The following is a 23,902-nucleotide window of genomic DNA, read 5'->3' as shown; positions in this document are numbered from 1 at the left end:
AAGCAATATTCACACTTGAACAGAAAGAAACAGGAGTTGCTTTCAAAATAAGCTGTTGCAATATAAAATGTGGAAGGAACTGACAGTGCTTGTGAGCAAACCGAACACAGCATTTCATTGTGTTAGCACCAACTTTTCCAAAAAAAACAGTTCTAGCTGTTATTGAAGAGGTCATACTGGAACACAATAGTAGTCTATTTATTGAGCACATGGCGGTCAGACGGCTTCAGCTGTACAAAGGCACACAAATATAACTTTTAAGAAAGAACAGAGGCGTTTGTGTTATGGTACGACCTGAATATACAGTACCAGGCAGTGACAAAACACACTAATTCTCTGTCTTGAACAAAACACAGACACACTTGACAAATGCATAATCACATGAAGCTGCTGGTGTATTTGAAAGAAGTCTTACAAATAAAGATACACATTACACATATTCTTTGGACTTATGCCAGCCTGCATGGGAAAAGGCTGAGAGGATGGTAGAGTCTGTTAAAGCATAACTTAATGGAAATCTACCGGTCTGGAAAAGGTTAGAAAGCCATTTCTAAAGCTTGGAAATCAGGAAATGGCCAGCCAACCAAAATGACCCCAGGAATGAAGTATACCACCAATAAATGTGAAAACAACAGGTTTACTACCTTTAAACAGTTAAAAGCAGCATGAGCATATGTCAACTCGACACGGTGTTCACATGAGAATTTCATATGAAGTCATAACATTTTCACATCATTTCTAATAGTTTCCTTTCCTGCATTACTTTTTGTACAAAATCCTACTAAATTCTCACCAGAACGGGTTTGAAAAGTACACTTCCAATATTTTGTATGCGTTTTGTATTCGTTTCTTTGTTTGTTATTTGTATGCGTATGCGTTGTTTGCGTATTCATTCATTTTCTACCGCTTATCCTCACAATGGTCGCGGGGGGTGCTGGAGCCTATCCCGGCTATCTTCGGACGAGAGGCAGGGTACACCCTGGACTGGTGGCCAGCCAATCACAGGGCTTGTATGCGTCTTGCTACACTAAATGAATACAGTGGCATAAAAACCATCACTATGGCTGACGTCACACATATACATTGCAAAAAAACTCACCATACCCTACGACAGCTCTGTTTAGCCAGTATCGAATGATTCACTTGCACGTTTTTTGGCTTTGACTCCAACCCACGTCATCATGTGTTATCATAGGTTACATTATTCATGCTATTTTTACACTTGTGTCATATAGTTTGACATTGGAACAGATTAATATAAATTCTATTATATCCTATGGGGGCAAGGGTTTAAAATCCGGAATGAATGTCCCTGAATGGATTACCTTCAATGTACTTGTGGAAACACACTTGCACATTGCTTCTTTGTACATCTTTTTGTTAAGGATTATTTGAAGCTAAGTAAATCATTAAAAAGTGCGCATTACATTTATTCTAGTTTTTCGAAGTGTTATGTGCCGCTGGTGTTTGAATCGTTGTGTTTTCCTTTTCGACAGTTACACGTCTCCAGATTCTGCCTCAGATCATCTATCCGCATGTCCTTCAGTTGTACCAGACGCTCTAACTTGCTCACCTTCATCTGCAGGATCTGCACACACACACACACACATACCCACACACACACACATGTTGAAAAAGAAGGGAAGTATTGCACATGTGTGTCCTTGTGTAGCCTCTGGTCTCACATGCAGATGTTGTCACACATTGAGCGTTACATCCGCTGGGGTGAAGCTGACTCACTGACCAGTGCTGACACAGCTTGTGCCATTTACGTATGTGCCCACACAGACACACACACACACACACACACACACGTGCAAAATGTCTATTTGACCTGCTTTTTTCCCAGCAGAGAATGAAAATAGGAAAACAAGCCAAGCGATGCGTTTCCCAGATTGAAGTGTGTGCATACCTCCACTGTCTCCTGCAAAGCCATGGCCGCATGCTCTTTTTCCTTCAGAATCTGCCGGAGAGCTGGGTCCAAGTTGGAGTAAAACTGGGGTGCGTTTTGCATTCTGCTGCACAATTAGAGACATGTACTCTTTATTTACCGCACACTGCAGGCTGATAATGATGACCTGTTTTGGTCTTACCTATTCTCCAATTGAAACTTCTCATCCTTTTTCGGCCCTTCACGTGTCGTCTGAGTCACGTCGGACTGACAATAATCTGAAGAAAAGACAATAAAGAGAAAGAATGACATTTCCCCTCGACTGTGTGAGATTAGAAGTTTGCTGTTGGAGGACACTCTTAGAAGATGAGACAGTAAATCTTAAAACCACAACAAGAGGGGGTGAGTAGAAGCAGAACAAGGGAGGGAAAGGCCTTGATGTTCTGCCATGCTGATCCTAGGTCAGTGATAAGGCCATCTGCTGATGGGAGGACCTGTATTCTGTGCTGTGTGTGTGATAGCGTGTCCAGTGGGGGAGGAAAATAGGGAAGAGGAGCTGGTCTGAGGTCATAAGTCACAAGTTTTTTTTGAGGACAGATGAGGTGTGAGAATTGGACGAGGAGGGGGTCAGCAAACGGTTGTGACATTTGCTAATCAGGTATGTGTGTGGCCACTGTTGTCATGATAGCAACACATGTAATAAAAGGACAGGAAGAACAGGATCATAAGTCTCAAAACTACTGAAAGATCCCTTTATACACAACTGACAACTGACTGTGTAATGAGATAATGTAATTATCTCACTTTGGTAATGGTAATGGTTTAATTTCATTTGAACATGCATCAGATTACAATTGAGTGCATCCCATAATCAGTACACGGTTCCACATGTCCAAAAGGAGTAGGAAGAAGCAAAGCTTATTAAATCCTACCCCTCCATCTGGTACTTTTTCAATCAGTAACTGTTACATTTGTTCACTTCCTGCTTTCCATAATACAGTTTAAGTTTTTTTTTTTAAATAATCGGTATAATTGATCAATATAGTGATATATATAGCACAACATGACTGGTTCAACTCTTCATCCTTGCTTATGTTCATCCAACATCAACTGCTTGTATTGTTTCTTGAATTGGCTCATCATTGTGCATTGTTTGAGGTCCTTACTCAATCCATTCCATAGTTTGATTCCACATACTGAAATGCTATGGCTTTTTAACGTAGTCCTAGCATAGAAGTGTTTCAAATTTAGTTCTTCCCTGAGATCATATTTCTCCTCTCTTGTAGAGAAGTATTGGATGACATTTTTAGGTAATTGGTTGTTTTTAGCCTTATGCATTATTTTAGCTGTTTGAAGATTAACTATATCAGCAGGTTTAAGTATTTGTGATTTTAGAAATAAGGAGTTAGTATGTTCTCTGTCGGCGGCATTATGAATTATCCTTACTGACCTTTTTTGCAGTACATTTAGCGAGTGAAGATTGCTTTTATAGTTATTAGCCCATATTTCCACACAATAAGTAAGATATGGTAGAACCAGAGAGCAATAAAGAGTGTGGAGTGATTTCTGATAGAGAACAAGTTTTGCTTTGTTCAATACTGAAATATTTCTGGCCACCTTATGTTGTATATTTGTAATATGAGGTTTCCAGCTCATATTTTCACTTTACCTCACTACAGCTTCTGACACACGCCGAATACATGCCCACCTTTTCAGAGGACAACGTTATAAAACAAACAAAAAAAACAGGCTTCACTACACATCTTAAAATAGCCCAAACCTGTACCAACTATCTTCCCCTATTTGTTAATGTAATGTTTCAGAATGTTTCAGAATGGTATCGTATCCAAATTCAGGTATTAGAATTGGATGGAATGTGGGAAAATGTGGATCGGTACATCCCTAGTTATAGTTAGAGGCGTGCCAACAGGCAAACCAGGCATTTGCCTGGGGCCCCGGCTTTTGACCCCCCCACACCCCAGCTAGCGAGGCTTGCGAGACCAGGTGCCCTCAGTGCTAATCCATGTACTGCACAGAAACGACAACAATGGGCATTTACCATGCAATTATGAAACGACATAGCAAACCCCCTTGAGGGTCCCCGCACGGCTCTGTATGCCTTCAGTGCTGTCTGCATCAATCAGCACATGCCTGCCATGTTTGTTTGTTTATAGGCCACCGAGTTCCCCACTTGTGAGAGACATGATAAAGAGGAGTTATCCCAGAAATTGTGTACCAAAAAAAAAAAATTTTCAGTGTGCGCAGATGGGGTTGGGGCCCCATTTATTGCCCCAACACTGGTTATAGTGTATATGTAAAAGAGCCACCCACGCTGTCAAAGACAGGAATGGACAAACACACACAAGTTTTGCTTTCGGCCAGTACACTTCAAATTCACCATTGTGGGACCTCTGAGAATTTTTTTTAATTGTTGAATTTAAAATGAATGTTGTTACCTGTGGCCGTGTTGTCTGGGTTTCTGGTGTCATAGTATTCCAAATCCTGAATTTGAAAGAACACCATGTAAGACTGCTTGTGTTTGAATGTTCTGTCACTAGCATAGGTTACATACTAGTATGTTGTGTGTGTTGTGCTCTAGCTTCTTGTCTATCTTCTCCCGGAGGGCGCTGAGCACGCTTTCAATCACGCCCGCAGTCCTCAGTACAATCTTTTTCACTGACTTCTCAGGCACATGGAAGTTCAGCTTGGAAAACACCTTCCTGTGTACGCAAACACACACACACACACAGCTGGTTCCAATTAGGAGCAGCAGAGCGAAAACATTATGAATTGACGTTGCATTTTGATGATAAACACCACAGGGATCCCAAGTGAAGCCTCATAGTTGGCTGTTTGCCATACAAACGGTCCAAGACAGTGTTTGGACTGGTTCTCATGGCCAGATGAAGAGAGTTGAGCTAAGTTCAGGCTGCTGTATATGTTGCTGGGTCCACTGGGAGTGGTGAGTTGGAGAGCGCGAGACATACCTAAGTCACAGTTTGGCCATTTATAGGTTCTAAAAATGCATTCTGAATCAGTGTAAAAAGAAAAAATCAACCAACAAAGAGACAAGATATGAGTCACATGGAATTGGGATATATTACAGTATTCACAAAAATGAGTACATGCCTTGCATTTCAGCAATCATTTTAATATCAAGCGACAATACTGTAAAAATTAAGCTTGGACATATTGACTATTCACTGAAAATGCTACTACTTAGACAGCTACTATTGTCTAAGTAACCTCACAACAAACGTGTCAATATTTCGTGTGAGCGTCATTAATATTGCCTTAATCCTCTTGGACATGCAGCTCACCAGAACTGCACAGGTTGTTACTGAAACCATCTTCCATCACATCAGACATCAGCGGACATCGGCCTGAGGATGTCCCAAAGGTGTTCAACTGTGGAGGACATACAATACGACACGGTCGTATTTCCTTCCTTAGCAAGAGGTGTGTTTGGGCTTGTTATCATGTTGGAAAACTGTCATGTGGCCCAGTGTCTGCTTAGAAACACGTTGGATGATTTTTTTACCGGCAGCACTCATGTAGCCCTAGACCATACCAGACCACGCTGTCACACCATGCTCAACTGTCGGCAAGACACAAAGATGTACTTGTGTTGCCAGCTTTTTAGACAACAACAGCAGTGTGTGCTGGGTCGTTTTCACTGCATAGTAAATCAATGCAGTAGTGGTAGTTATGTCATCCTTGTGGTTGTAGTGTGCACTGCATCATACTGACAGTTGTTTCTAATTATTTCACACCTCTTGTAAATAATGACAGCAAACCACGTCAAAACTCACACACACACCAATATGTAAATAGCAAAATAATGCTTTTCTGGCCACTGCTAAAAAGCTACATGACAGAGTCAAAATATTAAGAACATCCTTCAGCATGATGGATATTAAAATATATGCATGGATGGATGGATGGATGGATGGATAGATGGATAGAAGTCTATAGTAATAGTTAAAGTGTTGTTTTCTTGCCTGTTGAGAAGGTTCCAGTTGCTGAGCTTCTGCTGTGTTGAGCTGGCAGGAGTGTAGTTGTGCAAGTCAATAAGCCTTGGGAAGAAATGTTTAACAACCTCTGCCGCCATTACTGGAAAAAACAGACATAATAAATCAATATAAATATACCGATATCTGATAGTTAATAAAAAAATTGTAATTATTATCCATGTAAAGGATGAATTTCTGGTACAGTTTTTGTATTGGATCTAATTAGCCAAGGTGTACCTAGTGATGCGGCTTGTTTGATCTCCTAGCTTAACTTTAGCTTTAGCATTAGCTTTAGCTGAAGTACCTCCGTCGCTGAAGTCATTGGCGATGTTTCTTTTGGGCCTTGAAAGAGGGATTTTGTCTATCCAAGCGTACAAATCCTGCAGCTCGTCCTCGTCTAACTCTCGCTCCATTCGCTGCAAACTGGGTTTTGGCTACTTAAAAGAAAGTATATCAGTTTGCCGTTCAGGTGCCTGTCAACTCTCTGCGCTGTTTGAAGGTGGTTGCTAGGCAACGCAGCGTAAAGGGTCTTTTTACAGAAAAAGCGCAAATAGGAGCTCTTGTGAATGGAAATCATACGTAAGCAGATGTGTGCGCGATGGGTTTCTCTCTTGTATGAAGCACTGCGGGATTGAAGTGTTTAAATTAAATTCAATTTAAATTAATGAATTAAATGATCCATGTTTTTAGCCAATTCGGATTTTCTGACCAGTTAGGCTGTGTTGGAATTAAATGCACCATATTTGGAGGTGTTTATTGTTAAACAGATTTCCAATGTAAATTAGTTAATTATGTTGACTATCACAAGGAAAATTGTTTCTACCTTATGTAGGTCGTGGTTGACATGCTTTATTTCTGTATATTCAGTTTTAAAGAGTTTCAAAGTCTCCAAAATGGAACTCAGCTGCTATCTTTATGAAGAACCTGTTATTTGCTGAGGTAGAGTTGAGACCAAAGGCCTCCTCCCCTGTGACCCCCTGACCCCTTGCCTCACTGCCGAGGGGGGTGTACAGTACATGCTGTGACGCTACCACACACTGAAACCCATTATGTCTATATTTTGAAGTGCTCACGACACCAGAACACATGTTAATCTTGATACTGCTCTAATATTTACATATTTACCATTTCAATAAGAAAGAAGGCGGAGCCCCACCCGGAAGTTCCCATTCACTACAGTGCATTCCCCGTGCTCTGTGAATTTCTGTTGTTTGTTTTATATATTTTTATATTATGCCCGCTGGTTGGGTTGAAGGCTTTTGCTGGAACACTCGAGGAGACAGTACACTTGTTCACATTTCTAAAAGACACCATTCACCTCGTCGGACAATCAACAAACTTTCTGGGACAAATGTTTCAATATTGATGGAAATAAAAAGTGAAAAACCCACACAACGTTCGACCATGAAAAAGGATGCCAAGGTGGCAGGAAGCCAAATTACATTTCATTTATGATTCAAGCACACACTATAGGAATACTAAAATATAATAAAGGGAATGTATTCATGTCCACTGGAGTTTATTATCCTCAAAGTCATTATAAATATTAATGATTATCAGATGGATATTTGAATTGTCAAACAAGGGACAGCGTGATGATGACTGCTGCATAGATTGCACAATATAAAAATCCCTTGATATGTGTATCAATATGAAAAAAAATAACCATCATACACAAATCCATACAGTTCCTTAACAGATATCTTCTGTGTTCTTGTCCTTTCATAATCAAGTCTTTAAAGTGCCCATGTTGGTGCCACATTTGAAAATCCCTAAACAACTTATTGGAAAGGCAGTACCAAAACAATGTGTGGCTGTGATAATAAATCAAAAGAGTTATGGCATCAGCAGTGCATTTTTTGTCATCAAGCGTTCACATATCTCAGGATCGAGGAAAAGACGTTTCCCTTCAAATACATCATCATCATGGCGGCATAGCCATTTGTCGTGTAGCACACAAGAGTTGAACGTGTCAATCACAGTTTTCAGGTTTTCATTTAAAAAAAGAAGCAAGGCAGACGGCGGTAATCCTCATGGTGCAGAGAAAAAAAAGTCCTGTTTGTGTATCTTTCTTGTTGATCCTCCACTGCATCTCGTACCCACGTGAACCCCAGACCTGAGGTCTCCTGAGAGCTGTTTTAAGTCCTTGTCGGTGAGATAAGATCATCAATGTCGGAGGAGCTGTGAGTTATTCCCCTCGGTCATCTGGGCCTGTTGTGTGGAATGAGGGCAGCTCTCCCTGCAAGCTACACAAACAAAGTCACCAAAGACACAGTGCGTGAGCTTTTTTCAGGTTCCTCCACAAATTAGCGATTTACTGTACGTGCCATCTCTCTCTGTTCATTCATGTGATTTGGATGCCACACTAACACCCAGCAACAAGCAACACAATCATGAATGTGCATTCCTCAAATACCAATAAGAAGTGGAGGATTTGGCAAAGCTGTGGTCTCCCTTAAATACGTACGTACCAGCTGGGTATGAGGAAGCGGGGCAGGGACAACCGTGGGCTTTGGCTTCACTGGAGGCGTCTGAGGTTTAGTCTTTGTGACCTATGAGAAAGTAAATGATTACATTAGGACAACAACAAAAACAACAAAGTCAGGTACATCAGCGTGATTACTCTAGCTGTTGACCTACTGTTTTTGACGCAAGAGGCGGTAGAGGTCTGGATGGAGGTAGTGGCCTAGCCTGGAAGAAACACAACTCCTAATCACTTATTAGTCTTTCAATCCCTTCATCGCCCCGATGTATCCATCAGTTTTTATCTACCATTATACATGCACTTTAAAAGGTTGGCTGCACATTGAAAAGTTGTCATACACTAAACAATATATTGCCAACGATTTCCTTCTTCCAATGAATGCCTCTGTGAGGGTTGTGTAAATATACTTTTAGTATAATTAGAGCATGTTTGCATTATTACCTCAGAGTAGACTGGCTTGGTTGGCACAGCTGGTGGTTGCAAGAGTGGCTTTAAGTCCTAAAAAAAACAACATTTTGTGACTTAAGTAGAAACATAAACATCGAGGGTGATAAGAATGACTCTTTGGAGCATGTTGGGGCTGGTTAGTGTTACCGGTTGGATCTTTGATGGCTGAGGTACAGTTCTGGGGGGCTGTAGGAGATAAAGACAGGAGAATGATGACTCTTTCTTTCTGGCTGACATTTTGAGATCTACTCAAAGGACTACTAGGCTTAGTGCCTGGAAAGTAATGGGGTCAAGGTGGCCGTCTGGGGGACTCAAGAAAAACAGTTTGGAGGCTCAAATATGAAACTATCCACCAGGATGCTCATGCCATATGGCAACTGACTCGTGGCTGACTATACAGGCTGGTATAGCAACAGATGAAGAAGTTAGAATATCTTAAGTGTTTATATTGAATGATTATATATTTTCTGCCAGTAGGCAGTGACAAGCACCTCTTTATGACCTCTTCAAGATTCAGTGGTATTGTAAGTGCCTCCTACATGACATTTTATGTACGGTATTTTATTATGCGATGAGCAAGAATAATGATGTCATACTGCCAATAAAGACATGACATGGGCTGGGGAAAGTCACAGTGTATAATAGCAAACAAACTGGCAGCTGCCACGGTCCAACTCTTAGCGAGACAGTAGGCAGACATGCTCGCGGTAGCTTCAGGGTCAGAAAATGTGCAAATTTAGCAATTTTTATGCTAAAAATGCTAAAAACTAAAAAGGGCTATTTTGATAATATGTGGGTTAATGTTTTTGTTATGTTTTATTTAGTCCTGTCAAATGATGACATTTTAAAATCATTTATCCATTCATCCATCCATCCATTTCCTATGCCGCTTATCCTCACTAGGGTCGCTTATATGCTAGAGCCTACCTAGCATACATACACAGCCTGGACTGGTGTGTTTGCTGGGGTACGTCCTGGACTGGTCGATTTTTTAAAATCAAATTAATCATAGTTTTCAAATGATGACCAATTTTCAACTATGTGTGAAATATGCCCTTTATTACTGTATAAATTGAAATGCAGCAATATGTACCCCTTTTGTAAGAGTGACGCTAGTGAGTGATAGTATTATCCACTTACTGTTTTTCTTTGTTTTTATTTACAAACACTCATAATAAACACATTGTTGTGAAGTTTAGAGTGTCCCTAAATGCACCCTGCTGTCCTTGAGCAACAATGAGGAAGTGTCATTCCAGGGCGGACTAGAGACGTGTTTTGTGCATTGGATAATGGTGTCGGAATTTTACTGCTGTTGATGTGTTCAGGTCAGAATAAAGTTATAAAAGAGCGTCAGACACTGTGGGAGGCGCTATTGAGCCCCCGTCTGTGGTCATAACAGAAAGGGTTGAGATTACATCAGAAAGTGAGCATTTGTTAATGATGCTATTTTTTAGTTTTAGTTTAGAGGCTCTCCAGCCAATGACAACGTGAGGCATGGCTAGGAATTGATCATGCATGAAATGCACAAAAGCCATGATCATGTACCACAACACTACCATTGCAGTTGATAGCAATATTCAACTTGACAAAATCTGCATGAGTCAAACAACACACCTCGGGGGCTGTTCTACAAGGCTTGAACGCCACACACGATGGTCTAACTGTGGTGCATGACAGCGGTGTACAGACTCGGTTTGCCGAAGATTCCACGAACGTCGGCTGGCTGATGGCTGTGGTGCGAAGATGAGGGCTGCCCCGTGCAACACCTGAGCGAAACAATGGATTTGTCTGTCCTGAGGTAGACTGGAGGCATCTGTGACAGAAACATACTCCAAAACTTAAGACACAAGGATTCATTCATTCATTGAGGCTGAGGCAACTTCATATCACACCTCTTTGCAGGTTGTCTGGTCCGACTGCAGCACATGAAGCCTCCAATGAGCAGGACTAAGAGCATGAGCAAGCCTACAGCCAGCGAGACAATAAGCACCAGTCCACCTCCTGTAAACACATATCACATTATCAGTATTAAATCACTGCTTGGGGGGATGTGACAGAAAATGTCATTACTGTATTTACGCCGACTAATCGGGGAATTCCATGAAATCACTGATATAAGCACTGCTGTTAGATTGCAAGAACAGAACAGAGTTGTCTATAAACTATCCCAAGTAAGTGCTGGAGAAGCAAACAGGACACAATCACATGTAAAGCACAAGCTCACCAAGGTTGTAGCTCATTTACGGGCTGTCACTTTATGTTTGTGTGATAGTTCAACTTCATGCATGATTATAAGACTGGAGCCATACTGTTTATGACCTGTATTCTTTGTTTTCTGCTCCAACATTTATCTTTCATCTTCATATCTCGTTTCACATCTTAGTTCTTTTATCTTTTAAATGTAACAACAATGGTTCAACAAGCTAATAATAATAATAAGACAGGCAGGTAAATACATTACAGATACACAATATCTTTTTTTTTTCAAACCGATACCGAAAACCTTCTGCTTCTCGATACCGGTATGGTACCAATCTATTTTTTTAAATTTAGATTTAACTGTAGTTAGTGCACACCTGGATGTAAGAAGGACTCAACTGTACCTGTTGATTTGTCCTCATCAAATCACCCAAATCATGACGTTATACTATATATATGTATATATATATATATATGTGTGTATATATATATATATATATATATATATATACATCACTACTATCTGTAGAACCAGAGTAAACAGTGGAAGGAGCCACTTCCTGTGACCCAGCAAAGTGCACGATATTTGGACATGTGCTCCAAGCAGCAGGTGTGGCGCTATGGAGGTCAGGGAAACCAGAGTATAGCGCGGGGAGCCAACTGAAGTTGCCCAGCAAGGTTTGGCGTGTTGGCATTTCAGGTGGCTAATAAAGTTTAAAGTGTAAAGTTTTTCCCAGGCACCCCTAAAATATATCATTTTAATGTGAAGAATACCTCCTGGAAGGTCAGACTCCAGCACATCACAGAAAGGTGGAGCCCAGCCAGGATCACAGTGACACTTGCTCTCATGGTTGCAAACCTGTTTGAGGTAAGTTCAGTCAATTTCCTTGTTTGAAAATGCTTGAAATCCTCATACTGCGTGTGTGTGTCTGGGATTTCTCACCCCGTGGTTGTTGCATTTGGCCGAACAGTCATTGGTTCCATACGCTTTAATGGTTCTGATGTCCTGACACTTTTGATTGTAGCATACCTGAGAGACATGGGAAGTTTCGTTGACTGTGATCAAGATTTATGTAAGGTTTGACAAAAGGATCATTGGCTTTTACCATGTTGTTGCCACACTTGGTTCCGGTTGGCACCATGCCCAAATCTGCAGGGTAGTTGTCTTCTGGATTCAGTGTTGCCTCATTGCATTCCTCATTTCCTACTCTGTAGAAGGACTTCCTCGATGTCACTGGGAATTCCCATCCTCCAGAGCAGAATAGTGCCCCGCATGATTGATCTCTGCAACCAAACAACACAAAGTTATAAACCCTGAAGTCCGAGAATGTGATAATCATTTCTGAAACCATAATGCAGTGTAAATATACACACTTTCCCAAACATCTTTGGCTAAAAAAGGTCTTTCTGCAGCCTCCATGTTGGAAGAAACAAGCATCTGCAGCCACTTCCGCATCTAGAGAAAGGAAGCAAGTGAGATGTCCTGATGTTCCAAAACATAGGTAGTGTGTAACAATTCAATTTCTCTTCTACCTGGTCCCCATAGCCTCTTGCAGTGTTGCTGTCGTGATGGACACTTTCCACTGTAGCAGTATCCTTTCCCACGGTTGCACGGCAGACCATTCTGGGCGTAGGCGTCAGGAGGACAGGAGGCGGACAGTCCAGTGCAGTATTCTGCCAAGTCACAGTTTCCTGTCCTTGGCCGGCAGACGCTGCCTGATGCTTTCAGCTGCAAATGATGATGCACCGGAAATGCGCTTAATCACATAGAACCCGTGAGACTGAACAGACACGGTTGCACAATGAGCGTCACATGAAGAGTGATTATTACGTACTTGACAGTCGTGGCAGCATTCACCCTCAGCACACTGGGCTCCAGCGTTAAGTTTGCAGTTAGTAGCGTTGCAGCAGGGATTCTTGCATTCCTTGGAGATATGACAGGGACACAACATTACATTCCAGCCTTCCTTGGTGGGGTCCTTTATTCATATACAGGAAATGTTCACGTGAGCGCAGCATACTGTACCTCCACAGTCCCACAATCACACTCCTCTCCAGGCTCCAGGAAGGCATTGCCACACACCGGCCCCCCATAAATACGATCAGTAGAGGGCGTATCCAGCAAACAAGCTGGGTTGACCTCCTCCAAGAACCTGCTGAGCTGCTGCTGGCTGCAGCTGCTAAACAATTCTGGATACACAACACTAAGGGAACATTTAGGAATGTTTCCATTAAGTTTGACTATACAGTAGTTAAACCTAAAGTGAACACCACAAGCTTACCCAACACTCTCAGCCATGATGCAGCCTTTTTTTGACGTCAAAGAACCACAGATGCAGTTTTCAGTATCATGAGATAAGCCCAGGTTGTGACCCATCTCGTGGGCAACGGTGGAAGACACTCCTACTGCATTGTTGTTGTGATCCTGTGTGAGCAATGGAGGGACACCGATTACAGAAAACCCCAAATAGACATAGACATAGACTCCCTTTATTGTCATTGCACAAAAACACAGTAGTGAAATTGCCAACGAAATGTCGTTGCCTGGCTCCCATATAATAACAGACACAAAAGAAGATAAGTAATAATAAATAATAATAATAATAATAATAATACTGTGGAGAATAGATAGAACAGACACCAAATATGAACAACATAATGTAAAGTGCAGCGTGAACAGTAAATTGCCCAAATAATTTAAATAATTTAAATAAATAATAATAATGTAAGTAAGGGTAGAGGGGCTTATTTGGCATTCAGCAGTCTGATGGCCAGGGGGAAGTAGCTGTCTCTGAACCTGGTCGTCCTACAGCGGATGCTGCAGAGCCTTCTCCCCGATGCCAGGCGAGAGAACAGTCCATGCTGGGGGTGCGTGGGGTCAGAGCAGATCTGATGGGCTCTAGATACACACCGGCTGTTTGCTATGTCCTTAATGGGGGGAAATATAGTGAAGATATGGCTGTCCAAATTGTGGCCCGGGATCATTTGTGGGATGCAGCTTATTTAGTTTGGCCTGTGTGGAGTTTGCATGTTCTCCCCGTGCGTGGGTTTTCTCCGGGTACTCCGGTTTTCTCCCACATTCCAAAAACATGCTAGGATAATTGGTGAATCCAAATTGTCCATAGGTATGAATGTGAGTGTGAATGGTTGTTTGTTGATGTGCCCTGTGATTGGCTGGCCACCAGGCCAGGGTGTAACCCGCCTCTCGCCCGAAGACAGCCGGGATAGGCTCCAGCATACCCATACCCTCGTGAGAATATGCAGGATTTTTTTATCCTTGTATGACAGTGAAGAATTTGAAAAGTTGAGACGAATGATGCACATCTGTGACATGGATCACCACCCCATTATGCCATTGTCATTTGTTACTTAGGTTAATACTGTTTAAATTCAGTAGTGTTTTAGTATTACTAGTGCACTAGTTATCAATGGTAGGGTTCTTAAGTGGTTAAATTCTTTGTGCCCTTGTATGATTGCCCTTGTTAAAATTGTTCAAATGTTACCTAAAACATTCCCCATACATGATGATGGTTTTATGATGGTGACGAGGGATGATGCCGAGAATGGATTGTATGCAACAAAAGAATGCACCTACCTCATTGACCGCCCCCGAGGTAGAGGTGCACATTGCATTTGTGTTGGCCAGCCCAACAGTAGTGCCTTCAAAATCCACTCCTCTGAATAAAGAAAAAGAGAAATGTTAACACAGCAGTTAACCTCTCTTGGTGAGAGCCAAAAAACACGTCTGCGTCTTACGTGATGAATTGTGCATTGTCATGTTTAGTTCTAGGCAGGAGGCTCCGCTGGCGCCACTCAAGAAAGCGGCTGAGGGTTTGCTCCGGGTTGGTGCTGACCTCTATTTGATCTTTGTATGACCAGATATCCAGACTCACCAACATCACACGGATGCCTACAGGTCGATAGAGCTGCAACACAACAGCGGAATACAATTTGACATTGAAATGGAAAGGAAATAACATGGATGACTTATGTGAAGAACAGTTCAAAAAGGAGTCAGACGTGACGCTAGAATCCACTGAAGCAAGGATATACAGTACTGCTATAATACTGCCACAGACCACCACTGTTAAGTCTAGTGTCTGATGACACATCGTCTTTGGCCCATTTCTTAGAGAATATGCAAACAGGAACGTGTGATATGTGTGAAAATCCCCCGCTAATGTGTTAAGATTCACAGTTAAAGTGAGAGAACTTCTCCTTTTAAGCACTTGTGAAGAACACATCGTATCAGCACACTTTTTCCCTGAATTTCTGGTATTCAGACCCAAAGTTACCACACAAATTAAATCTACAGTCATATAAATTTGAGAATGAACCTCCTTTATAGTAGTAATGACTATGACACATACCCTGTCAACGTGGTTTGCTATTTCAAGCACTCTGGCCTCCACAATCTTTTTACTGCCAAACTTCTTGTACTGGAAAGAAAACATTTACAGTATATCAGTATCCGTTTTTGAAGGGAATGTACATTGCAAATTGATTTTTGATCAGCCTCAAGTGCAGACATTAAACAGGAGAATCAAACCTCCTTGTAGTCGACCACGACAGCGAGCTCCACTGTTCTTGGTTTTCTTTCTTTGTCTTTGGCTTGGGCTCTGCTTCTCTGAAGGACACAGACAATTTAGAAGATAGATAAAAGTATACAGCGGAACCTTGGTTAGCATCATTAATCTGTAGCTGAAGCAGAAGGTTTGACCCTAAGCGAAACGTACTCTAGACATGATTTTTTTTGCAAAGACACGATCTGGCAGCGAGAGCAACACAAACACTGCCTTTGTGATTTAGCATGAGTGATTCAGTAGTGTTTCTCACCTCACGTCTCTGCTTTTCTTTTGATTATAGCTGTAAAATAAGCCAAAAATGGAGCCAAAGAAAGTTGCAAGTCCCAGCATTTTCAAAGAGAATGTGAGAAATATTATTGAATTCAAGAAATAACTCATAGCAAATTATGAAAGTTGTGTTTGTGGATGTGGAAGACCATGGAGGAGTGTAGTGTTATGCATTGTAGGAGAACTTTAAAGGGGACCTATCGTGCACATTTTTCGGCCCTTTGTACTGAGTTGACTCTTAAAGAGCAGCTACACACAAAACCATCACAGAAGCGTTCCAGATCTTCCAGAATCTGCACCTATTCAGCTGCATTTCTATAGATTCCGTGCTTCCCATGCAAACGGTCTTTATTAATTTATTCCACCCACGGCCCGTCTCCAGGCAAGCCCACTCTGCTGTGGTTGGTCCGGTGTGGTGCTGCTAGCTGCCGAACCCAACTTTATGGGAGATGACAAACGGCATAAGCGTTGATAATAAACGGTGATGTAGCTTTTTAAAATGTCGGCTTTTAACATACAGCCATATGTGTTGGATGCAGAATCCAATCCGGAAGAAGAGACTGAACTGTCTGAAGTTTCTCAAGAAAAGAGGTTGCTTCAAGACGGGGTATTGACTGCTTACATATAGAATGTGGATCTGTCTACGCAGTGTGTCTTTACCAGATTGCTGAGCTGGAACAGTCCAGACGGACGGGCTCCGTGATCATAGTACATGGTTGTGTTTCCATGGGAACAGGAGCTCCTCTTCCTTCTCAGGTGTTTGTAGTTGTACACAGCATGAAGCCCCTTGTCGCTGTAAACTTTAGCAGCCCTGCTGTCAGTCTGCTGTTCACTTGCTGTGCTGGCGAGGGGTTCTATCAGGTACGTTTGGTCCTGCAGGCGTACAAACCCCCTACAGGGAAAAAAAGGAACTTAAAGAGAGGGTGGAGGGAAATGTATTGCCCTAATGTCAAATGATATCCTTTTTTTAGATGATCTAATATTCCCTGTTTTTACTGCATACTGAAGTATGTGGTGATTTCTCTTCAACTTTATTGTAATGCCACTACAGAAGGGTACCACTGTGTCAAAGAGGAAAGGTGTGATGATAACCATAGAACTAACCATGGAAGTTATTGTGACCTAGGTAAGGGTCTGACTGCTCAGTCCAATATGACCAATAAAATTAAACAAAGTATCTCACAACAGGCACAACAGTCCCTAATAAAAGCACAGGCTACTGTTGCAGCCGTAACCAACAGCATGCTAAAACTCAACTCGGAATCCCCAACGTCGCTTTCTGTCCACCCTTCACTCACACCTCTCGGAAGCACAGATACAGCAACACACACAAGCATGAGTCATGAGTGTAAAGGTGACTTCTTCTTCTTTCTCTTTGGGCTTTCCCCTTCAGGGGTCACCACAGCAAATCACGACATCCATAAACCTCCTCTTTGGTCTTCCTCTATGCCTCCTACCTGGCAGCTCTAAACGCAGCATCCTTCTACCAATATATTCACTATCTCTCCTCTGGACATGTCCCAACCATCTCAGTCTGGCCTGTCTGACTTTATCTCCAAGGCCTCTAACATGTAATGTCCCTCTGATGTACTCCTTCCTGATCCTATCCATCCTGGTCGCTCCCAGCGAGAACCTCAGCATCCTCATCTCTGCTACCTCCAGTTCTGCTTCCTGTCTTTTCCTCAGTGGCACTTTCTCTAGACCAAACAACATGGCTGGTCTCACCACAGTTTTGTATACATTTCCTTTCATTTCAGCTGAAAGTCTTCAAACTCTATCACACATCACGCCTGACACTTTTCTCCCTCCGTTCCATCCTGCCTGCACACGCTTCTTCACCTCCTTTTCACAAGCTCCATTGTTGTGGACTGTTGACCCCAAGTACTTCAAATTCTCCACCTTCTGTATCTCTTCTCCCTGTAACCTCACTCTTCCACTTGGGCCCCTCTCATTCATACACATATACCCCGTCTTGCTGCTCTTTATTCCTCTCCTTTCCAGGGCAAACCTCCACTCTTCTAGCATCACTTCCGCCTGTTCCCTACTCTCACTACAAATCCCAATGTCAGTGTAAAGGTGACGACAGTGGTGTTATTTCATATTGAGGGAAACCGTATATAGAAGATGGTAAAGGGGGGTTCCTGTGCTCTGACAATGAAAATATTCAATTTAAAAATGATATATGCTACTTTGAGGAAATCACTTAATGTTGACCATTGCTCTGAAATTACAGTGATAATCACAGTGGCGCCATTAAGATTATTTTCCTTCCTTTTTGTATTTACAAAAAATAACAGATAAATTCAATATAGAGTGGCCACAATATAAGTTGAAATAAATAATCATGTCATGTCATTAGTCATGATGATCACAAATCATCATGACCAAGTGACCCTTCACTCCATAGTGTAAGGTAGACAGAGCCTCTTCAGTGGGTTGGTATCCAATCCATTGTTTGAGGAAGTTCTGGGGCCCAGAAACTTTCTTGCGCAGAAAACCAAGACTGGATATTCACCCATAGATAAGTGTCTGTGACAACCTCCTTGATTCAGACATGCTCCGCTCCACTCTCTGAAGGCGACCATACAAGAGGCTTGCAAGCAGCTGCTCATGTGAAAGGTCCATTAAGCCTGAATTATATGCACGGCCTTCTGACTCCGTCTTGCTTGATTTATAACTCTTTGACGGGGGCTGACACCTGACTTGCGATTCTCCACCAAAAGCACTCTCTTTGTTTGTTTGTTTGTTTTCTTTTGTCTTTTTCCTTAAGTATTTAGCTTCCAGTGTGGTAAGAAACGATAGCAACTGCAACATCCTTGTTGCAGCTGGAACATCACTTTTATGGTACATGTTGCTCTGAAAGGCATATTACTGCTCATATCTGCGTCTTGCAATCACAGCTCTCTGGACCGTGTCGCTGTTAATGCGATGTTGGAATATTTTTCAATTTTAAGTATCTCGGGGTCTTGTTCACGAGTGAGGGAAGGTGGGAGCGTGAGGTCGACAGACGAATCGGTGCAGCCTCGGCAGTAATGCGGTCGCTGTACCGGACCGTCGTGGTGAAAAGAGAGCTGAGCCGGAGGGCAAAGCTCTCAATTTACCGGTCAATCTATGTTCCCACCCTCACCTATGGTCATGAGCTTTCGGTCATGACCGAAAGAATCACATTGCGGATACAGGCGGCTGAAATGAGTTTCCTCCGTAGGGTAGCTGGACTCACCCTAAGAGATAGAGTGAGGAGCTCAGCCATCCGGGAGGGGCTCACAGTAGAGCTGCTTCTCCTTCACATCAAGAGAAGTCAGTTGAGGTGGCTCGGGCATCTAGTCCGGATGCCTCCCGGACGCCTCCCTGGTGAGGTGTTCCAGGCATGCCCAGCCGGGACAGACCCAGGACACGCTGGAGGGATTATGTCTCACAGCTGGCCTGGGAACACCTTGGTGTCCTCCCGGTGGAGCTGGAGGAGGTGGCCGGGGACTGGGAAGTCTGGGCTTCCCTACTGAGACTGCTGCCCCCGCGACCCGGATAAGCGGAGGAAAATGGATGGATGGATGGAATATTTCTCAGGGTGCACTGATGCCAAATAATGGGTCAAAACAGCCTTCAACATTTCTGTAGCCATCTCAGTAAAAAAAGACTGCTCCAGCATCTGATTAACAACGTAGTGAGAGACAATTTACCACCCTTAAAACGGATGGCATATTTTGATACTTCTACCCACCAAGTAACTCCATATCATACTCGTGTTATTTAAAAATGGTGTACACTCGGCTGACTTTGTGACAATGCAGTGCTCTTTTTTTCCATACAGGTTTGATTATAAATATGGGCTCTTCAAGGGACTGTTTGGAAGCGTTAAATGGCTTCCGAGAGGCCTCTAACTTTCAAATATGTTTCAAGCATGATATCTTTCTCCAAATGCATAAGCCCACATAACACACACAGGAGCATTAGTTCAGTTTGTTGTCAGCTCATAATAGAGACTTGATTAACATTAGCTATCACTGAATGTACAGTAAACCTTGTTTATAGCCGTTAACTGGTTTTAGACCAGACCGTAATAAGTGAATTCGACAAAGTCAGCCTGACTATACAGTATAAAAATTTTATATTTTCATAGTTAGAGCACTGACAACCTGTTTATGACCTTCTAAATCTGTTTTTAGCATTATTAGAGCCCTCGTGGCATGAAATAACACAGTTATTGTCACCTTTACACTTGCAATAACCAATGTAGTAGTATAGTATGAAAAAATAAGCCACTTCAGACAATAAGAACACAATAAAAAGTGAGGTCAGGGTTCAGTTCAAGCGTCACTTTCAGCTTGGCTTAGGTTTTAGAGACTATTGTGTCTGTTGTGAGATAAGACAAAGCTGCGATGAAAGCCTGTTGTTTCGGTGATCGAGTCTGGTGCTTGTGTGTCTCACCGAACAGTGCAGTAACATTACTGTGACCAGTGGAGAACACTACCTATCATCCCAGCGTTTTTAAATTCATCTTCTGAACGACCTTATATTTGTTGTTAAGTTCATTTTTATGCTTGGAAATACTTAATTTAGGATCAATATACTTTTGAAGAGGGCTGCACGTTGGATGAGTGTTGTCACGCAGACACCAATGTTGTATTAAGGCCATATTGAAAAATATTGACAAAAACTCAGAGATTTGGAGAATAAAGTCCTAATGCCGGAACATAAAGCCTGTAACATAATTTTGTATGACTTTCATATTGCAATATGATGTTGTTTCTTGTGTCTTCATTGTGATAAATTAATTTAATTCTAGAATTCATCATCCATCCTTCCATTTTCTATGCCGCTTATCCTCATTAGAGTCTCAGGGGCATGCTGGAGCCTATCCCATCAGTCTTTGGGTGAGAGGTGGGGTCCACCTTGGACTGGATCTTGAAATCACAGATTATTTGAATACTCCGTCATAACAGGCATTGCCTGAGACAGATAGGTGAAGCCTCTGTTCCATCATCTTCAAAGAATTATATGTTTTACTTTATATTAGGCCTTTAAAGGGGTTAACGTCTCCTTATACATGTATGACAGCTTATAATGTTTAATGTTACCCATAACATTGCCTGTACAGTTACAGCTGTTTCATGATGGCGACAGTTTGACTCGATGTATAATGTTGTTATAGCGAGACCAGCTTCAGACATTGACGTCTGGATCTCAGACATGTGATCTAATTAATCCTAATAGAGGAAACCGCTGCAGCAGAGTCACTATTTTTGCATGTTGGACATGAGTCACACTGGTCAGTCCCAAGTCATCATGGGTATAAGTGAATTTGCCTGTGCCGTACTTTGGAAACAATAACCATTGTAGGATCCTTTTTGCAGAATGGAGGGGGGGTGTATACTCACTTTATTCCTGAGCACAGTTCCACGCTGGCAGAAGAGTCTTCCACTCCCACAATGTGTCCATGGTAGTAGCAGTGATTCTGACCATGTCAGGAAAAAAGCGATTTAAAATCATAGTCTAATCTGAGGTCAAGCTCATGAGTCACAGTCAGATGGAATGATACATCAAGAACATACATTGTGTTAGTAATCAACTTCCTGTATGAGATGTCACTGTTAGAGGAAGGAAATTGGTCATTGATAATGCAAAGGGCACAGCCCATGAGCAAACCACAGTGAACAGATGTGACGAAACCACTGATGCCACAGGACATCCTGCACTTGATTAATACAGAACATGCAACAACCTCCTGTGTTGAAAACACTACCTGTACCTTGGAAATACACCATATGGTCAAAAGTGTTGGGAAACACCTCTAGGCTAATTAGGGAAAAGTCTGGACCCTATCGGGCTGTAGTTTACCAAGACATGCATTTCTATGCTTGCAACTTTGACGGAACAGTTTGGGAAAGGTCCCTCAGATCAAACTCATTTTTGTAGAACATTATCCCACACGAGAGGACGTTATTATTATTTTCCTTATTCATAGTCCCCCATTTTGCACTTGATGGCCTCTATGGAGTGGGGGTCTCAAACTCACAGCCCAATAGCCAACAGTGAACTCACAGTGAGCTAAGTAAGAAAACACATGTAGGGCAACTACACTACTACAATAAATAATAAACAACAATTATGTTAAATTTAAACATATAAATTTGGCAACTTTTTACTGAATAAGTGCCATAGAAGGAGTGTTTGAAGCGTCCCAGCATGTCTTGCAGCATCTTTTCGCGAATAGTTGCTCAAAGCACATGTTAAGAGCTAACATTGTTGTTGTTATTTTTTTATGATGTTATGTGTTATCCTCCTAATAGTAATAGTTGCCCTGTATATGTGTTATCTACCTGTTTTGTGCTAAGTTGCTGTGTGATGGTTATAGTGTTTTTTTCATGACACCGTGAGTCTGCCATTTCTGATGTTACATATTTTGTTGTTATAATTGTTGTATGACACTGCTACACAAGCTGGACACTGACTATTCTTATGCATGTCCAAATGCTGAATTGAGTTGGAAGGGGTGTACTCATTTGAGTGAGCTACTGTACTGGCTCAGGAGCTGTCAGTAGTAAATGTCATGTAGGGTCTTTCTGAAGTGTGAATTGCCAGCAAAGATAACTCACTAACAATGCAAATGTCTTAAAGCCACACACACATACCTCAAGAGCAGGTTTTGTTGTTAGCTGGACGCCTTGCTCGGAATAATGTGTCACCAAGAAGGTTTTTCCAATAAGTTCCCTGAAATGATTAAATACAAGATATGGACATATTAGCAAATCATAAAAATGGGTTCTCAAGTGGACTACACCTTTCTTACTTGTTTCTCTCCAGGTGTAATGTGCAATTTTGTCCTGCAATCCTCAGAGAGTACTGCAATACATCAGGGTATATCTAACACAACACAACACACACACAAAGTACTTAAGTAGGTGTTTCAAGGCTAAGCGGAGGTTGCACTGTAGGGTGTGTACAGTACATATGTACAGTAGGTTACCTGATGGGTGGCAGCATCACTGATGATGTGAGATGAATTGTTCAGCTTCTGAGGAGTCACTGTTTTATACATCATCACATGAGGTAGAGTCCACACATTTCCTGCAAATACCATCAGTATTCCAATGAGAAATACACGAAAGAAAGAAAAAAGAAAGCTAGAAAGAAAAAGTCATAGAAATACCCCAAAAGGAGAAGAAAATCCATATCAAATATCCAAACTGGGTCATGTTGCTCGGGTGGACTCACTCATTGTGAGCTTGACAATCTGAGAATATACCCAAGACTTGAATCTCCCCGCCCCCTGTTTTGTAATTTCCTGAAACTGACCTTCTGACGTTTACAAATCACAAAAGTACATAAAAACAGCCCGAGACATTTTGGCATGTATTTTGCACTTCTCTAAGTGTGCCAAAATTCGGATGTACAAATTATTTTCGGAAAAAAACTCATCTAGTTTGCTATAAAAAAAAATTGTCAAAATCCAAAGTCGATGTTTTTTAGATCTAAATGGTCTACAGAAGATGAAAATAGATTAGATAACACGTGAATACAGATGTGTTCTGAGCAATTGCAATAAATGATAGCAGTCAATTAATTGCCCAAGGTTTTAAGTGGCATGTTGTCTTTTGCTGCCATCTGCTGGCCGCCTCGCCTAATTTCAGAAGCGCGAACCGGGAAAAGGTTGCCACACATTTGATTATTGCGTATCTGTCTGATGACGCACTCTACATAGAGTACAAATTCACAATATCCTGTCGCAGCCTCACGTAAAAAACAATTCCAGTGAGCCCATGTTACTCCTAGCTTGATTTTAATCGACGGATGGCGCCAATGTCCCAATTTAACAACCTGACGCTTGTGTGATGTCATCATTCCACGACACAAGCAACTGCACAACTATAGTAAGACGACGACTGGATGTTTTAGGGGGAAAACAGAACGATGGAAACCATTCAAAATGTGGAAAGCCCCCTTTAACTTCAGCACTCGGCCCATTAATTGTTTGACGGCGTGCCAACATTTGCATTTCAAGAAAGGGGACTTTTTC

At 41.9% G+C, this 23,902-nt stretch overlaps 2 protein-coding genes across 5 annotated transcripts; both read right to left on the bottom strand.

Annotated features, from left to right (window-relative positions):
* Nucleotides 1–948: 948 nt before the first annotated feature.
* Nucleotides 949–6,403, bottom strand: spef1 (sperm flagellar and cilia associated 1). Of its 3 annotated transcripts, none has more exons than XM_058059042.2 (7): nucleotides 6,209–6,403; nucleotides 5,893–6,004; nucleotides 4,464–4,611; nucleotides 4,348–4,393; nucleotides 2,094–2,169; nucleotides 1,913–2,018; nucleotides 949–1,588 (listed from the first exon to the last, which is right to left on the bottom strand). In XM_058059042.2, exons 1-7 carry the CDS (start codon nucleotides 6,315–6,317, stop codon nucleotides 1,451–1,453), a joined length of 735 nt encoding a protein of 244 aa, XP_057915025.2. In that variant the 5' UTR covers nucleotides 6,318–6,403; the 3' UTR covers nucleotides 949–1,450. The 3 variants fall into 3 exon arrangements, with proteins under 3 accessions (XP_057915025.2, XP_057915026.2, XP_057915027.2); XM_058059043.2 differs by having other exon boundaries at nucleotides 1,913–2,015; XM_058059044.2 differs by having other exon boundaries at nucleotides 6,142–6,238.
* A 1,009-nt stretch (nucleotides 6,404–7,412) lies between these two features.
* adam8a (ADAM metallopeptidase domain 8a) lies at nucleotides 7,413–23,148 on the bottom strand. 2 transcript variants are annotated; one of them, XM_058059039.2, is made up of 25 exons: nucleotides 23,036–23,148; nucleotides 22,853–22,953; nucleotides 22,676–22,749; nucleotides 22,518–22,596; nucleotides 21,264–21,340; nucleotides 16,549–16,780; nucleotides 15,585–15,662; nucleotides 15,406–15,474; nucleotides 14,792–14,961; nucleotides 14,631–14,712; nucleotides 13,318–13,460; nucleotides 13,062–13,239; nucleotides 12,871–12,960; nucleotides 12,569–12,764; nucleotides 12,410–12,491; nucleotides 12,142–12,319; nucleotides 11,979–12,065; nucleotides 11,810–11,894; nucleotides 10,729–10,837; nucleotides 10,451–10,649; nucleotides 8,984–9,022; nucleotides 8,831–8,887; nucleotides 8,545–8,595; nucleotides 8,376–8,456; nucleotides 7,413–8,150 (listed from the first exon to the last, which is right to left on the bottom strand). In XM_058059039.2, exons 1-25 carry the CDS (start codon nucleotides 23,079–23,081, stop codon nucleotides 8,106–8,108), a joined length of 2,628 nt encoding a protein of 875 aa, XP_057915022.2. In that variant the 5' UTR covers nucleotides 23,082–23,148; the 3' UTR covers nucleotides 7,413–8,105. The 2 variants fall into 2 exon arrangements, with proteins under 2 accessions (XP_057915022.2, XP_057915023.2); XM_058059040.2 differs by having other exon boundaries at nucleotides 10,499–10,649.
* Nucleotides 23,149–23,902: the final 754 nt, after the last annotated feature.

The sequence above is a fragment of the Doryrhamphus excisus genome, linkage group LG20 (genome assembly GCF_037039965.1).
Source record: "Doryrhamphus excisus strain RoL-2023G ecotype Guam linkage group LG20, RoL_Dexc_Guam_v1.1, whole genome shotgun sequence".
NCBI lineage: Eukaryota > Metazoa > Chordata > Actinopteri > Syngnathiformes > Syngnathidae > Doryrhamphus > Doryrhamphus excisus.
The sequence above is the reverse complement of the archived record's forward strand: the minus strand, read 5'-3'. Positions and strand labels throughout refer to the sequence as shown.

What these genes read in the sequence shown, in the direction of transcription:
- spef1 (XM_058059042.2), bottom strand. Translation starts at nt 6,317, where the DNA reads ATGGAGCGAGAGTTAGACGAGGACGAGCTGCAGGATTTGTACGCTTGG. An exon ending in AACTGGAACCTTCTCAACAG is followed by an intron (nt 4,612 to 5,892) that starts GCAAGAAAACAA and finishes TTGCGTACACAG; the next exon opens with GAAGGTGTTTTCCAAGCTGA. An exon ending in ACAACACACACAACATACTA is followed by an intron (nt 4,394 to 4,463) that starts GTATGTAACCTA and finishes TTTCAAATTCAG; the next exon opens with GATTTGGAATACTATGACAC.
- adam8a (XM_058059039.2), bottom strand. Translation starts at nt 23,081, where the DNA reads ATGACCCAGTTTGGATATTTGATATGGATTTTCTTCTCCTTTTGGG. An exon ending in TAGCAAACCACGTTGACAGG is followed by an intron (nt 14,962 to 15,405) that starts GTATGTGTCATA and finishes GTTGTGTTGCAG; the next exon opens with CTCTATCGACCTGTAGGCAT. An exon ending in CCAAATGCAACAACCACGGG is followed by an intron (nt 11,895 to 11,978) that starts GTGAGAAATCCC and finishes TACCTCAAACAG; the next exon opens with GTTTGCAACCATGAGAGCAA.